This window comes from Anopheles moucheti, chromosome 3, assembly GCF_943734755.1.
Source record: "Anopheles moucheti chromosome 3, idAnoMoucSN_F20_07, whole genome shotgun sequence".
In the NCBI taxonomy this organism is placed as follows: domain Eukaryota; kingdom Metazoa; phylum Arthropoda; class Insecta; order Diptera; family Culicidae; genus Anopheles; species Anopheles moucheti.
In genome coordinates, this window is record NC_069141.1 from 55,183,879 (window position 1) to 55,198,907 (window position 15,029).

Genomic DNA, 15,029 nt, shown 5'->3' on the forward strand with positions numbered 1-15,029 from the left:
CGAGAATTAATTAGTGCGAAGCTGCTTTAGTGGTTTCGGGTGGAGGTAAAGCAAATGATGAGTTTGAGTGGCTTTTTGAGTTTAATTAATTAGCATCCTTCGGGTTTCCTATAAGTACATCCCCTCAGTTAAACTGCTTGAGTTCGTATGGAATCGAGAGGGAATTTAAATTACAATTTATCGATTTTACTGGTTGCTTTCAATTTATCGAAGCTGTCTGACTCACGTCTGTATAAAAAAAAAACCCTGTGACTTTCAGCACAAAACCATCATCATCTGCCAAACCAAATTTGTAACAGCCAGCACTTAGTAGAACTATCTCGGTAGATTTGTCTAGATTGGTACTTTGGAACTAAAAACTATCAAAAATATGCTAGTGTGTTAAAAAGCATCTTTTTATGCACATTTCCTCCATACGTTGGCACTCCATAAGTGATAGAGAGAGAGAGAGCATTCTTTATTATCGTCAGTTCTAGAATCTTTCCGACAGGACATAAATGAAACATGCTGAAGCACACACTTTTCACACCATTTAATCAGCAATGAACACATCCATCGATCGTTAAAACATCAGAAGCAGAAAAAAACACATCTAGACACATAAAAATCTAAAAAGCTCTCATTCAATCTTATCCACGACCCAAATCCGTTGCGAATGTCCGAAGAGACGGGTCCGCGATGGGGATAGCGTGCCGCTGGTAAGCGGCATACCATCAAATGAATTCATTTATCTGCTTCACGTTTGTGGTAAAGCTCGCCTTCGGAAACTAGCTTCGGAGCGTACGGAAAGAAAGCAAATCAAAGAGAGGAAAAGGAAAAGCTGCTGCAAACATTCCATTGCCCTTGGTTGGATTTTTACAGACGCTGAAGACGGTTTTGTGCCAAACGGGAGAACTGATTTCACTGAGTTGTGTGCTGGAAACTAAAATTAAAGGATTCGTGCATCAACCGTGGAATCCCGTCGGTGAATGTGAACTATTTTAATTTTATGTCGCACGTACGACGAAGCGACAGTGTGCCAGGAGCAGCAGCTCCACTAGAGCTCACAGCAACTTCAACGTGAAGCTATTCCACAAAATCACATCGAAATTCCAACCATAATCTCGTCCAATCCACTGCTGCTAATCAAAGTAATGTCGCATACGAATTTTGCAGAGATCATCTGAAACGAAGTCCAATTAACGACGGAATGCTTATTTGTTTCATCCGACCAACAGTGCAAAACCTCCAGCAGAAGAAAGAATTTCATTGCACGTTGCAAAAGTACGGAAAAAGCATCCCTTTTCCAATCACGAAATCGCAACACGAAATCGGCTTTATAGTGCGTTCATTCCTTTGTGCATCTGGCACATTCTAGTGCGTGAGTGGTGTTCATCTTTTCATGTCATCATTTCGGGACATGCATCAATCGCGCCGATGCATTGTTTCTTCCCGATGCACCGCCGATTAATTGATTGAGGTTCCAAAGCTAAGGATAACACTAACATCACCGTCAACCACACCAGGCGGCTCCATGAAGGTGTACCAATTACTCTGCTGCGTGCACATCCGCCGGACGGGGAGCACACAACAAGCTCAATCGAATTTCGATCACGAATACGAACATGCGAACATGCACTACATGTCGAACACAACCGCGAATTATCGCTTGCGCGCTTTACGCTTTCGGCTAGCAACTGGAACACGAATGCTTCATCATTTATGAGTTTATGAAGCATTCGGCGAGCATCAGCTCGTGCGTACGGTTGAGTTGAGTAATTTCGCGCAGCTGGTCGGTATGATGGCACAAAATATGATTTTTGGTGCAAGCTTTGGAAGTGGAGGCACGAAGCACAGTCGAAGAAGAAAAAATCTAAAATCTGACATGAAGTGATCGAATGAACGCCAGCAAGCGAGATCGGACGCAACTGATTGGCTATGAATGCAAAGTACACAATGCACAGTTGAAATTTGTTTGTGTACGTCAGCCAGAAGACGATACCTATCGATTAGTTTGAAGCGTTTTGATGGAGTACAACAGATGGAGCATCATTGCTTTGACGTCATATAATGCCCAGAATTATTCAACATTTCGAAATAATTATTACCATTATGTTATTGTGAGTTTCATAAACAAATTTTATGAAACAGCACTATAATTAAATTTCATTACTTACATTAATTAAAATCACCACTGCTTACTAATTTCCAGTTCATGAAGCGGAGAAAACCAAAAAAAAAGAATAAATCATCAAGCATTTTACAGGAATTCCTTTCCTGTGCGAAGATTGCTATGGCTTCCCCGTACACATAATCCCTGCTGCTAAATCCACTAGAACACAGTTTAACAGCTTTGCAGCAGCTAATCAGATTCGTTGTCAGATTTTATTCGAACATAACCGTTAAGCTGCTCCGGTTCACAAAATGGCTGCAAAATGATACCACACACTTCCGCTGTGGATCCGTTTAAATAAAAGGCCGTTTACATGAGCTGCACTGCTGCCCGTGCCGTGTCCGTCACCTTATCGCTTGAAGAACGGAACATTCCACCGGCTAGATTTACTACGTGAAAAATGCTAAACGTTACAAAACTGATTTCTCACTTTGGCTGGCTTTGTCTTATGCCGGGGAGTGCACAGAGAAATGGCACGAAAATGGAGCAAAAGCACCTTGTCTTTGTTCCGTCGCTTGTTCGCTTGCTCCCGTGTTTGCTTCAGTTCCCCCAGCCCGAGTTTTAAATGACCTGTATTTTGCCTGCACGACCCCATTGGCTACCATTAGGCAGGTTGGGTCGCCCCTAGACAGCCTTGCCGAAGCCCCGGCAGTCGACGAACCTGGTGCCTCCGACCTAGGCAAGGTTTCAGGTCGTAACACTGCGGCTTACATGCAGGCAGAGGACAGCTGGACTTCACACGTTGCACTTGATGCGGCACCGCACTGACCGCACCCTCGCCTGCCATCCCTTCTGTGTTCCACCCAAGCGAGCCCCACTTTTTGCCGCTATTGCCGTAACTTACCCGGAAAAGTCCGGTGAGGTAAGTTTTTTTCCTCTTTCTTCTTGTTGTTGTAGACGTTACAGACTGCAGTCCAACGTAATCCTTTTTAAGTGACTTATCTGCGTCCCGTGCCTACGGGTTCCTAATGGGAAGTGGAAACGAGTTGGCAGGGAAACGGAATCGAAGAAAAACGGTCGTTTTTCCATTATTCTAGGAAAAGACGCTTAGCTCGAAATGGGCGAAAACGGGAGCCACAAGGTGGGACGCGATTGGACATTTTCACCTTTACCAATACCCCATCGCCAAAGGGAAAGCAAGAACCGATTCGATTCGGACACGGTGGCCCCGAAGGGATGGCAAAAAGAACGGGGTGCATAAAGCGTTTTGCACATTGTAGCTGGTGCAATTAGTTTTATAGCTGCCTCAAGTTGCAACCTGGCCGGGCCCGAACAAATGGGAGGCCATTCGTACCATTTAGCACCGATACAGCGTGCAGAGAACCCGGTAATCGGATATTGCATTTTGCCAGGTGATCGGTACCTCTGTGTAAATAATGGCAAAACGGAACGAACACGATGCCGCTGGAACCGAGCATGTTTCACCGGCCAGCGCTGGGTGCAATGGATTCGTTGGCGTAATGATTTTTCCTTTCGCTTGATCCCTAGCCAGCCTAGGAACTGTTCTGTCCGTAGAACAAATAATACGGTGAACATTCACCGGCCAGAAGATGCCGGCCAGATTCCGGGCAAATTCAAATTCCTTGCGGGAATCAATTATAAATCGCAACAGATCAGCTAACGAGGAAAAAGAATGGAAAGCAGTATGCAGCACCTTTTTAATCCCATCCATCAAGGTGATTGAAGACGGTGATTTAAGCTTTTGGTAGGTCGGAACCTGGGCATCATAAATTCCAATATTAATTATCTTGGACATGTGGCACCAATGGTATGCACCTTCCCGGGAGAACGTATTACGTGTGAGTAATGCGCTTGAAGAAAATAGCAGCAAATTCCCTTCGACAAGAAGTGGATGGTGCAATAATTCTTCGCGTCTGGAATGCTTCATACCGCACGCTTTACAATGCTGAGTTGGAATGGTATGGAATCCTGGCATACGTGAAATTGGTATTCTCTGATTGAAAGGTCAGTCCTATTAAACACATATAATTATATAAATTTTAATAAACCCACTTGATGATGATCGCAGGAGAAAACCGCGAAGCGGATGTAGGGATTGATAAGTAAATATGTAGGATGTTGCTCTGCTTCATAAAATAAGTGAAGATATCAAATGCCAACCGCGGAACAAATATGAACCATAAAATCAAGTATAATAAATATGAACGAGAGAAGAGGATTAAACCAGATTTAGAGATACCAGGTTTAAGAGATAACAGATTTGGTCCCTACAGCAATTGTTACATCAAATGTGGTTGTAACTTCGATATAACAGGTGGGCTGATAATTGTTTGGCGTAACACATATATCGCGCTAAAAGATTTATAACCATATCAAATTTCGTTTGTTATAAACCTTTAAACGAATTCTGTCCAAATTTGACAGCACTCGGGCCATAACCTCATAAGCTAGAGCATTTTGTATAAAGCAACTTTTGTGCTTTGAGTAATCATGGAAAAGAAGGAATTTCGCGTAATAATAAAATATTAGTATTTGAAGGGGAAAAGTACATTTGAAGCCAAAAATTGGATTGATGAAGAGTCTTTGGACACTGCTCAACCAAAATCAACCATCAAATATTGGTAAACTAAATTTAAAAGTGGTAAAATTAGCACTAAGGACGGTGAGGACAGTGGAAGCCCAAAAGAGGTGGTTACTGAGGAAGACATTCAAAAAATCACAAAATTATTAAGAGCACCCATAATGTGAAGCTGATCGAGATAGCTGACACCCTAAAGATGTCTAAGGAACGTGTTGGACGTATCGTTCACGAGTATTTGGATATGCGATAGCTCTGTGCAAAATGGCTGCCGCGCGAGCTCACATTTGACCAAAAACAACAACGAATTGATGATTCGGAGCAGTGTTTTGAGCTGTTTGAGCGAAATAAATCCGAGTTTTTGCGTCGGTATTTAACAATGGATGAGTCTTGGCTTCTTCACTTCACTCCAAAGTCCAATAGACAGTCATCTGAGTGGACTGGACGTGTTGAACCTGCTCCAAAGTGGGGGAAAACGCAACAATCAGTTGGCAAGGTTATTGCGTCAGATTTTTGGGATTCGCAAGGAATAATCTTCATCGACTATCTTGAGAAAGGAAAGACCATTAACAGCAACTACTATATCAAGTTATTGGAGCGTTTGAAGGACGAAATCGCCAAAAACGGCCACATTTAAAGGAAAAAGAAATTTGTTTCATCAAGACAACGCACCGTGCCACAAACCAGGGAAAACAATGGCAAAAATTAATGAATTAGGCCACGAAATGCTTCGCTTCGTTTTACTGTCATAGGCCAAACAATTATCAGCCCACCTGTTAATGAGCTGTTTCTTATAGCGTACAATTAGTATGAAGCGAAGGTAGGTGGGTAGACACTTTTCGGTACCAGTGGATGAAGAATAGGATATTCCTCGATATGAATGATCCCGACCCACACTTATGTAGTATTTAGAATTATATTATTTGAAAATTAAGGTTTCTTTCAAGTTATCAACATTATCTTGTGATTGATATACTGCTCTTTTTACCAGACTTGTTTTTATAAAGGTGTAAGCTGTGAAAGCATGTTTTCTTTTAAACGATAAGTCGATGTTTATAAAACAAGCTGTCGACTGGCTGGTTATGTCATTAGAAGGACACCGAACAACCTAACCTTTAACAATCGTTTAAGTCGTTCACATACTCAGAGGTAGTTTGGTAAGCTCAAAACTAACACCGGATTTCCGAGATTGGCAGACGACTTCGTTCGTCCATGATCGGCTTTGATTAGTGCCTGACTAGTAAGTAAATAACTTAAATAAATACCTATACCGTCCACTACTGTTACCATAGCATTTAATCGATATTATGGCTAAAGATTTCATTTTTGATTTGAATGCCAAACCAAGTAGTTACATTTCACACCCGTAACATATCATATTCATCCATCACGGAAAATCGCTTCACCCTTCATTGATTTTCCATCCCATGAGCGTTCCGGTAGGAGGGCCTTACAAGTGGAAGCCATCGCTTACGCTCACAACCACAATCCAAGATGGCTTTGCTTTGCTAGCAGCGACGATCCCCCATTTGACGAAAAACCACTCACATGGAGCGACCCTAACCGAAACGGAAAAGAAAAACCGATCCAACCAATTGCTGCATCACGTCAAGCTTCTGTTTTGATTTTTCTTTTTTTTTTTTGCTTTTTACCCTCCAAAATATATCCTTACAAACACCCGCAGCGAGAGCCGCGTAGCGTGAAGACCTCCGGGGGTAACTGAATACTTCAAACCCACACATCCATGCGTTCGCACGTGCTCGCTTACGTTGATTGACGTATGGCTTGGAACGGGGTTTTTTTTTACAAGGAGCATTCGATATTATTCGCTTAAAACAATGCCAACCCGCGTCTATCCAAATACCTTATGGAGCGATGATTTTTTCCCTTTTTTTGTTCTTATTCTCCCAGGGGAAGGTCTCAAGTGTCGAACGATTTTATAACGTGTGTGTCCCGTCTTCAATCGCAATCGACAGCAACGCTTCTTTGGAAAATGCACGCAAAAGCGGAACAAAAAAAACAGATACACACACATACACACTTTTCCACAAAACGTGCCCTTATGCATCGACTTGCTGTAAATAGAAATGAAACCATTTTGTTCGACACATCCTTCGACGGCCATCGTCTTCAGAGAAGGCGTTTGCGACTCGCATGGCTTCGCTGCTAGCTCAAGTGCCTATTCCGATGTTTAGCATCAACGGGAGGAGCGTGCTGGTACCGAGGATATTGCAAAACTCAAAACGGGCTCTTCAATGGTCCGAAAACCCCTTTCGGTATTTAGCCACACCCCGTTGGGGGATGCATTTTTGAGATTTTTTTTTGTTTCGTCCGAACAGTGTTTTGTATGAAAGTCCCCTTGCTCGGTATGTTTCACATACTCACACAACGGCACACGTGCTACCAAAAATGTTATCCAAAAAAAACAGAAAAGGAAACCCAAAAAGAAGGAAACCTCAAATGAGTAAAAAAAGGAATCGAAAAAGGAACGGTGACAATAACAAAATACAAACACAAAAAATCGCACACACACACAGAGAGAGACACGGACCAACACATTTCACATAGAGAATAAATTATAATAAAACACACAACATAACAGCGCATAAAAACCCCTGTGCACGGTCGGCGCGAAACTGTGGAAATCAGCAAATTGAAACCACCTACCTCCGTGGTGGCGCAGATGGAAGGGCCCGTTGGTGGTGCCACCGCAGCACGGTTGCTCGTAGTACGAGTTCCATGTATTTTCATAATCTCCCAGCACTACGCCCGGAAGCAGCAGTAGCAGCAGCACGGCAGTAGACACCATGACCAGCAGCATTCTCGGTCTGGTCGGTGTGCCCCGGCACGGTGGTGCGCCCGGTCCGACCACCGGCACCGATGCTGCCCGGGATGGGTATGATGATGTTGGTAACATTGTGGTAATGTTTCTCGGATTTCCAACCATCCCGCGTGCACACAAAACCAGCGCTGTTCAACACTCAGCGCTTTGCTTTTCCTTTTTTTTTTTGTATTTGCCTTTACGCCTTACGCCGACCTCTAAAATGTCGACTCTTTACTACACGCGCGGACGAAAAACACACCGGCCACACTAGACACCGTGCGCAATATACACTGCAATATACACACTGCCTTTTTGCACTTGCCGTACCGCGATCAATATGGTTTCGATGGTTTTGAAAATTAAATACCGTACTAACGCGATGCCACGGGCGCTACAAACTAAAACCGTACTAAAGGGTATCCGGCGGTTTGGCTGAAACTTCACTTGAACTTGAACACTCACTCGACCATTCGTTGGTTGCAGATAGTTTCCAGCACACGATTGCCGCTGCTCGGAAGCTGAACGCTAAACGTAAGTCAAGTCAATCATCTCGGGAACATCTCAGCATTCGCTTCAACGCGAGCGAGCTTTAATCCTTCACAAACGACAGCTGTTATTTGATGCAAAGCATTATGTTTACCATATGCAGTGCAGCATAGTGTACCAGCAAGGACTTCCTTCGAAAGCGCTTTAAAGGTTAACACATTTTTAATCTGCTCTCGTTGCTAAGTTACCTCATTTCTGTGAGCTTTCTTCGAAGGGTAAGGTTCGTATTGTTGTACCACGCCGCCTATAACATCCAAGCAATCGTCACATCTCAAAGCATCCGTACGGTGAAACCCAATGACAAGGTGCGTTCCACGCAGGACTTCATAGCTTCCTCGTGGGTAGCTTGATTTTCTCCGAAATACTCATTCAGCAGCCGCTGTACGTTCAATGAATTAAGTTTTGCTCGACTCAGGCCCACTGCATCGAACCATTTGCCCCACCAAAACAACCGAAACCTCCGTCTAAATCACACAGACAACCACGCAACCGAACAACACACACTTCACTCAAATTACGGCCTCGCAGAAAACGGGCTGTCTAATGAAATTCACTTCGACGGGTGCCTGCGCCGCGCTGGTGGCAAGGCAAGCCATTAAACATAAGGAACGGTTTACGGGAACGTTTTCAGCATCGCTTCGAAGCGCTTGCCGCTTCCACTACCGCCTTAACGCGGACGCCCAAAACACACCGCCTGCATGCTTTTCCTTCGCGATCTGCTCACGAACAACTCCCGAACAAAGCGCCTTTGCCCTGGTTTTGTGGCCAAGAAAGTCTCGCGCCCGTCGCCGGAAAAGAAACGCACACCTGCAACGCTGCTAGTTCCACCCGCCCGAATGGGGTTGGTTCGTGGGTGATTGGTTCTGTACGGTGGTTTTGCAGCGGAGCAAACGATAGCTATCCTCGCAAAACGGCATCCGATCCGAAAAGTACGTCCGATCCCGACCGAGTTTTCAAACAGACTGACTCCGTGCTGCGAACGTTTGCATCGTGGCAATCGTGGCGGTCGGTTACCGTTCAAGCCGGTAGGATGCTTCCAGTCGTAGCATAATAACCACAAGGCACGCACACATGCAAGCACCCATACTGGCATCGTCCCGTATCGGACCGTTTTCCGAATGGCGGATGAATCACCCTGCCAGGGTTCGGAAAAGCGGGCAGGTGAGTGGATGGTTTGAGCATGGTGAGAAAATTCTTTCACTTTCACCGGACGCTCCCGGAGTGCGTCTCGCACTGTCTCACACTCCATTATTAGCGTACACTTTGTTGTGGGAAATTTTTCCAACGCACGGGATATTTATTCCTTTCGGCCGGGAATTGATTTTCGAATGAATCTGAGCGGGGAAAACCACCATTTGGTAGAATTGCGCCTTCTTCCCTGACAAAGGATAAATGAACGAAAGCAAGTGCGCGCACATTGCACCGGGGAGTCTTATGAGTTTCGAGCAGTGTAACGCTTCGTAACGCTTAAAATGGTGTTTTTAACATTTTTTTTAATTAAATGGTTGTTTATTCTTTCAAGTCATTCCATTTCGCTAAGAAAACTGAATTATTTACAAAATTATTTAATTCAATTTCTATGATGTATTAAACAAGGATTGACATATCGACGTATTATTGTTCATAACAGTTTAAAATTATAAAATAATATTTTTTAACTGTGTGATGTAAAAACACTGTTGCTTAATAATCATTTAGGAAAAAGGCTGCCAAGTCCTACGGGGTAGCCATACGCCAACTGACCAGAATATTAGCTAACACATATTAATACAAAAATTGTCATTCCGGATTGTTATTGAACTTCATTATCTGGTTAAAACTCTGTCCCATTTAAACCGAGTGGCATTAGGCAGGTTTTGTTCCTCGGTAAAACGTTTTAATTAATCATTTTGTAAGTAATTTTCACAAATTGTTCTATCTGGGAACTTGTCTGCTGGGATATTGCCGAATGGCTTTGATAAACGTTTACACAAAACAAAGTACATCTTCTCCTACTGCTTGCCATCGTTTGGTCGATTGATGCAACTTTACGAGAGAAAGCAGGGGTCACTTTGTCATTAATTCATCATTGATCTTCATTTTTAGGTTCTGCTGCACTTTACGGAGTTGTCTGCTATGGCGCTGTTCTGTGCTGTGGTGGCCTGAACAATATCACTACTTTCAGAACACTCTGGACTTTCTTAAGGTAGGTGAAGACATAAAAGAATTCGTATAAACCATTGAAATCTGTTTCGATTCGATTCGATGACGCTTGGCGTTTAAACAATGCTGAATGCTTTTCTAGATTGCAGAGAACTCGAGTGGAAAATCGCTTAACAATTACGTCTATTAAATCAATCAATCATATATTTAAGTACAAAATAACTTCTCATTAATACCAATTGCATCCTATATTATGGCAAAAAACAATAATATGCAATGCAGTCTTTCTATTCTCGAAGAATAATATAATAAGAATGGCCCAGTAGCCTACTTGGTAGCGGCTATCACACGACAGGACCGAGACAAAATCCCATCCGGACCGTTGACCCGCTGCAAAGATTAACTATCATTAAGTCTATTAAGCCAGAGAGGAATGACATAGTACATATTTTGCCACGAAGAAGAATATAATAAGAATATGATTTTTTTGACACTTACATTTGAAAATAATATCTTTTATTTCTCAACTCCCTGGAAATTGTGTCGGGTTACAACAATTTATTGAAATGTCAATACGTCAATACGTCACCTCTTGAGGGCTATGACGTTAGACATCATTCTTAGCATATTATTAAAATTATGCTATTGGGAAACTATTTTCATATTCCTCATATTCATGAGAAGCAAAAATATGCTTTCTTAAAGTAATAAAATCAGACTATCCAACATTTTTAACATTTTTTTTCCATTACTCTCCCCTCCCATCACACCAGTCAGCGAGAGCTTATCCTTTCCATTTTCAATCTCGACAAATCATGAAAAAATCTCTATACACCTCCCCCGAGTTCACCAGTACCGACCCATCAACTTCTCGTCGCCCACAAAGGCGATAACACTTTGCAGGACATTCTGTGGACATTCTCGTCCCGTTGATGCCCCCTGCCATATCACAACCACAACTCGCCCCACTTCCCTCCGTGGAACGGTGGAACACGTACAAGTGGTAAATAAAAATTTATGCTACCGCTTACGGCGCACCGGCAGCGAAACAGCGTTCATTTGCGCGAGAGAGGGTGCGTTTTATGTTGTGACCATGGCGTCCGTGTGTGTGTGTGTGTGTGCATGGTGTCATGGTACGCTGCTAACCGCCCGCACTGCAATTGCTGGTCACGTCACGATGTCCGATGGTACGATTCCGTCTGGCTTTGCTTTGCTGCTGCAGATCCGGTACAGATTGTGTGCGCCAATAACCGGAATCCTCGTCTCGAATCTTCACGAGTTGCGAATTACTTCCCACTTCCTGGCCTGGCGTTTGGCTAACGATGGCTAACCCCACCGGGAGATCTAATGTCCGGCTAGACGGGATGGCTGAGGCGGAGAAAGGGACACTACTCGGAGATGTACACCTAGCCGGCGGTCCGTTCTTTCATTAGCATATTTCCCGCAGGTTGGCGGCTAATTGGAACGCTAATTCGATTAGGATTGGGACTTATTGAATTTTATTCCTTCCAGCTTGTTGGACGAAGAGCAAACGAGTTCCTGGTACGCTGCCGGACCCGTGCTGGGTCTGCCCTCGTTCGCGCACGGTAGCGATGCTGCAATTGGTAGTATTTTTGAGTTCTTCGAAGGGAGGTGCGATTTACGCGAGCTAGAGCCAAAACCCATGCCGTACCGTTGGAATGTTGCCATCAACAATGCTTTGCCCAGTTTTGCACGATGCGATTGCGTCCAGCCACGCATGGATCGTTTCCGAAAGCATACGTGTTGTGACTTTTTGTCAAAACATTCAGCAAAAAACTTTCGCTTTCCTGCTCGCTGTTCATGCTAGCGGAATCGATAATTCTTCAGTTAGTCTGGGGCGGTTAGGAAAGCCAACCCGCATGAGGTTCTTCCTTCAACTACGGAACGGTGTCCTTTCGGAACACAAAACATCAACCCCTGCAGGTGTGTTTGCATAGCGCTTCAATTCCAGCTTCGTTGGAAAAAGATTCGTCAGATTCTTCGCCTGTGTGACCCGTGTGTTAGTGTGAGTGGGAGAAAATTAAAGCTGTCGTGCTGAAAAACGACGCCGAACAGATGGACAAAAACGAGGACATCACCGAAACAGATTCACACTTTGCCGTGAAGGTGAGAAACAGTATAGTTCGAGACGGGCGCGTTTTATGTGTCTTTTACTTTTACGATTATTGTTATGGTTATGAAGTTGAAATGACCTCCCAAAAATACATTTCAGAGACAGCGAGTGTTCAAAAAATGTTATACTTCCAGCTAAAGAATTTCCTTCCAGCTAGAACGTGGCAAATGGGAGAGGAAAAAAAAAACAGCAAGCCTATACTCGGTCGTCCCTTATTTAGACCTTTTCGGAATAGAAGGCCGCACAGTCAACCTCATCCTAATAGAAAAGATGGTTAATAGAGTGAGTTTATAGGCCGCACTGGTTCGCACTTAATCTCGTACGGCCGTTATTCATGCATCAGAGAGCCAACGTTGTCCTGCGCTCCTGTCCGTACGGGACGGACCATCAACGTTTCGGTTTGATGGAGGATATGTGAGATCGGTCGCTAAAAGCCGTTCCCTAAGCCATTTACCCAAAAAGGCTACCGACCAGCGCTGTGGGATTAATCGATCTGTGGATAAATGAGTCGTAAAGCTGTCGGTGTTGATGTGTTACGAGTTGGCTAGCAATGCCGAAAAGGGCGCGAAAAAGAAGCACATGGTGATTTGCGGGTGAATAATTTCCATCCATCGCTAATGACCCGCAAGACGCGGAGACAATGGTTGAACATTACGCAAGTATGGCTCTGGGAAAGACGATGCTTAGAAAATGACTATCGCACAAAATGAGAAGTTTGACTGTCTTTTTAAGTACAAAGTAATCAAGAAATGAATAATTTAAAGAGTTGATAATTTTAAGAAACTTGTAACTGTACTTGATCGTGATTTTGGCTTTAAAAATTTAACAGTTTACACGTTCTTGTAGCAAAATCTTTTTTGTCTTCGCATTTTTACCGAATTTTGAAATTATTTTCAAGTTTTGTGGCTATATTTTCATATGTAAAACATATTGAACCAGAAAATAAATGCTTCTTTCACGCAACGTCAACACTTTTTCATGAAACATTCTGAATGAAAATGTTATTCTCTCAAATAGACTCTTAATGCTCCGTACAAAAAAAAACCGGATTTCTACTCCCAAATTGTTCTCGCACTTTCCACAATCGGCACTACGCTGGCCGAGCATGACTTACGCCTACCAAAGGTTCCGAATTTCCAATCAAGGATCTATTCAAAAACCGGTCCCATCGGTAGCGGTAATTACACTCATCGGTTATTTGACCCGATCGATCATGGACCTGAAGGTACTGTAGCAGTAAAAGCATCCAGTACGAATGATTGAAATGGAATTTCCGTTCAAGTTCGGCATTGACAAAACTCCTGGAAACTTTCCCCAGACACCATTTGCAAGAGAGTCCGCAAAAAGTGTCTCAAGTGCGGAGAGCGTTTCGATCTTGCAAGTGAAAAGGCTATGGCAAATTTTGATTCGATGGTTTGAAGGGTCGAAAAGAACATTCGCTGCAGTTTGGTTTTACCATTGACCGGTCCCAACAGATTGAGCTGCACGAAACATTGGGTACATTTCGTTGAATGAAAACTCGTTTCTATACAACCATGTGCATCGTTGCAATTTACGAGAGGATAAAGGAAAGAGTGAAGGAGAGTATGTGATTCTTAACTGTTACAAAATTGTCCGGAACGTTGACAGGCAGATGAAAATCGCACAGTGTGAGCTTAATGACCATCATACAGACTCTCAACATTTTCAAATCTTACTGTAGATTGTATTTCCAAGACGTATCACTATCGTAAGAGAGTTATTAATCATCCAATTTCGTAGATTTATGTGTAATTCACCGTCAGCCATCACCGTCTACATGCGTATGACAATTTCCCTGCAGTCGACATTGACACCAGTGTTGCCAAACAAGCACATCTTAGTACACAATGCGTATGAACGCCGTGAGCTTCCTTAATTTTTATTATTTAACCAACATTGAAGCACAAAGTGCTATCATTGAGGTGCATAAATATTAAACCGATTTGCTTTATGTCTGCGCTTTTTCAGATGTGCTCTTATTTTTTATGACACAGATATTTTCCTGTGTTTGAGAAGAAGTCATGCCGCTGGTTATGATGCTAATACTTCAGTTTTAATGTACAATTTCACGCCTCCCAGTTTTTGTTTTTAATATCCCATCCCGTACCTCAAAGACCACGCATCCGATTGAACATCAGACCTGCTGATAACCACCATAACCACCGGTTCGCTTCGTTGTCTGCAATCAGTTGCATTTTGCTCATTTGCGAAACCCATTTTCATCATCATCATCATCGTTGACGACGCGAGACACCCATGCATGAGCGACCATGAAGTGAAGATCCCCATAATACAGAACAAACACACTTTTCTTGTCACTGCGTGCATTTCCCAGGGAATTCACGTCATTGCCACGTCAGTTACCAGGAGCGAAACTGAGCGGATAAAGCAGTCGCAATGTTTAAAACTGCTCTATTGGTACCTAAAATGAGGCCGCTGACTATTATGCCAGGTGTGAGACAGTTTACCCCGGATGATCATCTTTTCCGGTCCCTTGTTGGCAGTACCGCACAGAATGAATGCATGATCAAGATAAAGGATGCATTCGGGCGTTGCAATGCGTCACAATTGAAAAATACCTTTTGTGGTACATAATGAAGGGAAGGTGTTAAAAATTACTTCTTCCATTTATTTTTTGTACATTCGACATTCGACAGTGGCAGTTTGCTGG

General features: G+C 43.3%; 1 protein-coding gene across 1 annotated transcript in view; it reads right to left on the minus strand.

Moving 5' to 3' along the window:
* LOC128305858 (semaphorin-2A-like) overlaps window positions 1-7,638 on the minus strand; it is a 110,222-nt gene extending 102,584 nt beyond the window's left edge. The window contains exon 1 of the mRNA XM_053043477.1: window positions 7,359-7,638. Within this exon, the coding sequence (XP_052899437.1) occupies window positions 7,359-7,638 (280 nt within the window). The remainder of the gene's footprint in view (window positions 1-7,358) is intronic.
* Between the last annotated feature and the right edge of the window lie 7,391 nt (window positions 7,639-15,029).